The 2,203-nt window shown below is 52.2% G+C and overlaps 1 protein-coding gene across 1 annotated transcript in view; it reads left to right on the plus strand.

Annotated features, from left to right (window-relative positions):
- Positions 1-940, plus strand: part of Neurog2 (neurogenin 2) — an 18,973-nt gene extending 18,033 nt beyond the window's left edge. The window contains exon 7 of the mRNA XM_013520669.1: positions 9-940. Coding sequence (XP_013376123.1) covers positions 9-548 — 540 coding nt within the window. The 3' untranslated portion in view covers positions 549-940. The remainder of the gene's footprint in view (positions 1-8) is intronic.
- The last annotated feature ends 1,263 nt before the right edge of the window (positions 941-2,203 follow it).

The following is a 2,203-nucleotide window of genomic DNA, read 5'->3' on the forward strand; positions in this document are numbered from 1 at the left end:
GGCTCGAGTGCAAGCGGCGCCCTCCGCGCGCCCGGGCTGCCCCGCGCGGCGCCAAGACGGCCGAGACGGCACAGCGCATCAAGAGGACGCGCAGGCTGAAGGCCAACAACCGCGAGCGCAACCGCATGCACAACCTCAATGCGGCGCTGGACGCGCTGCGCGAGGTGCTGCCCACCTTTCCCGAGGACGCCAAGCTCACCAAGATCGAGACGCTGCGCTTCGCGCACAACTACATTTGGGCGCTCACCGAGACGCTGCGCCTGGCCGAGCACTGCGGGGCCGGCCTGCCGGGGGCGCTCTTCCCCGAGGTGGCGGGCGCCGCGCCCCGCAGCGGCGGGGACAGCCCGTCGCCCGCCCCCACGTGGAGCTGCACCGCCAGCCCCGCGCCGTCCTCCGCGCCGTCCTCCAGCTCCACCTCCCCCCACAGCTGCACTTTGTCGCCCGGAAGCCCGGCCGGGTCCGACCTGGACTACTGGCCGCCGCCGCCCGCCGACAAACACCGCTACGCTCCGCACCTGCCCCTGGCCGGGGACTGCCTCGGGCCTTAGCTGGCCCTCGTCCTCCCCACACCGAGCCCTTGTCCCGGCCCTCCCAGGGCGGCCGTCGCGTCCCGGTGAGGGCTCCCCCTGGGGAGTGGCTTTTGGGGTGCTGCCCAGGCCACGCAGCGCTCCTCCCTGTCCCCGCCCGGAAGTCACCGGGAGCCCTGCAACTGGTCCCGCTGTCTCTTCACCTTCGCTCCTGCATAGAGATGTTAATGTCACTGGAAAGCAGTGTGTCCCGGCAGCTGAAAGAGTTCGCCGTAATAACGTTATCCACAGACCCGGGCGCCGCCGGCACCTGCTTCTTCCCACTGCGGCCTGCGGGCGGTGGGAACTTCACCTGTCAAACCAAACTTTCCCTCTTTGACGCGCACTTTGTTCCTTTTCCCAGATTGGTCACAATGCCCATTGTCCCGTCCTCCTCTTTTCTTTTTTCTTGCCCATTGGGCCATCTGCCTCTTATGATTTATAAGGGGAGAAAAAAACTTGTTTTGTGAGAGGGCCAGGTTAGAAGTCATTGTATAATTTGTAGGCTTTGTGACGATTGAATGCAAGCGTGGAAATTTAGGCCGAACTCGCTATCAAAAGGAAAAATGTGGAGGAAAAGGGGAAAATCAGGAGGGAGGATCGGTTCATGCATTATTCATCTCGACCTTTTAGGGGAGGGGGAACTCCCTCATTCTTTCAAGAGATTAAAAATAAATCAACAGTCTGAAAACCTGAGCAGACACGGAGAATTACCAGGATCAGGCACACACGTGTTCCCTTCTATTTATTATAAAGAAAATTTCCATGGGAAAATTATGTATTTTTTGTATATTCTACAGAGTTTATTCTAGTATGTATTTACGTCTTGAAGAACAAGAAAATCATTCTTGGGATTAAGCTATAAATAAAGTATCTAATTTTCATAAATTTCTGTGTTGTATTCTAACCTTTTCTTGCTGATGTGGTTCTCAGATGCAGAATGAGGTGTGTTTTCTGGGCTTCTGCCCCTGTCAGATAGAATGCTTGTATTTGGGGGCAGTGTTTGATGTGGTGTTTTGCTAAGAAGTTAGAAACAAGCTGAATCTTATCTGAGACTTCAGCCCTAAGATAACAGTGAAACACTCTATGTAAGCACAAAACTGTGTAAAAATCAATGACTGAACAATTGATGAGCAAGAGAGAGAGAGAGAGAGAGAGAGGGAGAGAGCATGTTTAAATGACAACAAAGTCACAATCAGCTCCAAACTTTGGAGATACTTCATTTTTAAAAACCGTGAAGTTGAAATTTCTTGGTGGTGTGTGTAGAAATTTGGTTCATACACTTAACTCCTATAGATGACAGACCTCGTCTGTAACCCGAATGGATTGGGTGGTGAACCCCGAAGGGCCCCTTCCAGCGCACATCTGTGAGGTGCGAGCGCTTGTCTGTTCATTACTGGAAGCTGATTTTGTATTCACCATTTTAACAAGCTAGTTGGCTTGAAAAGCAAACTCCTGCTGGAAAAAAGAAAATATTCAGAGTGGGCTTGAATAGACAATATATGTGAATAGCTCTGCCTTCTAATCTTTGTTAATTACCTAGCCAGAACTTCTTCAAAAGGAATAAAAATTGTGCAACTCTCACTTTCATCTCCAATGCAGAAATGAGTGACCTCTGGTTGACCTTGGCTTAAAAT

The sequence above is a fragment of the Chinchilla lanigera genome, unplaced genomic scaffold (assembly GCF_000276665.1).
Source record: "Chinchilla lanigera isolate Chin_1 unplaced genomic scaffold, ChiLan1.0 scaffold00056, whole genome shotgun sequence".
Classification (NCBI taxonomy): Eukaryota; Metazoa; Chordata; class Mammalia; order Rodentia; family Chinchillidae; genus Chinchilla; species Chinchilla lanigera.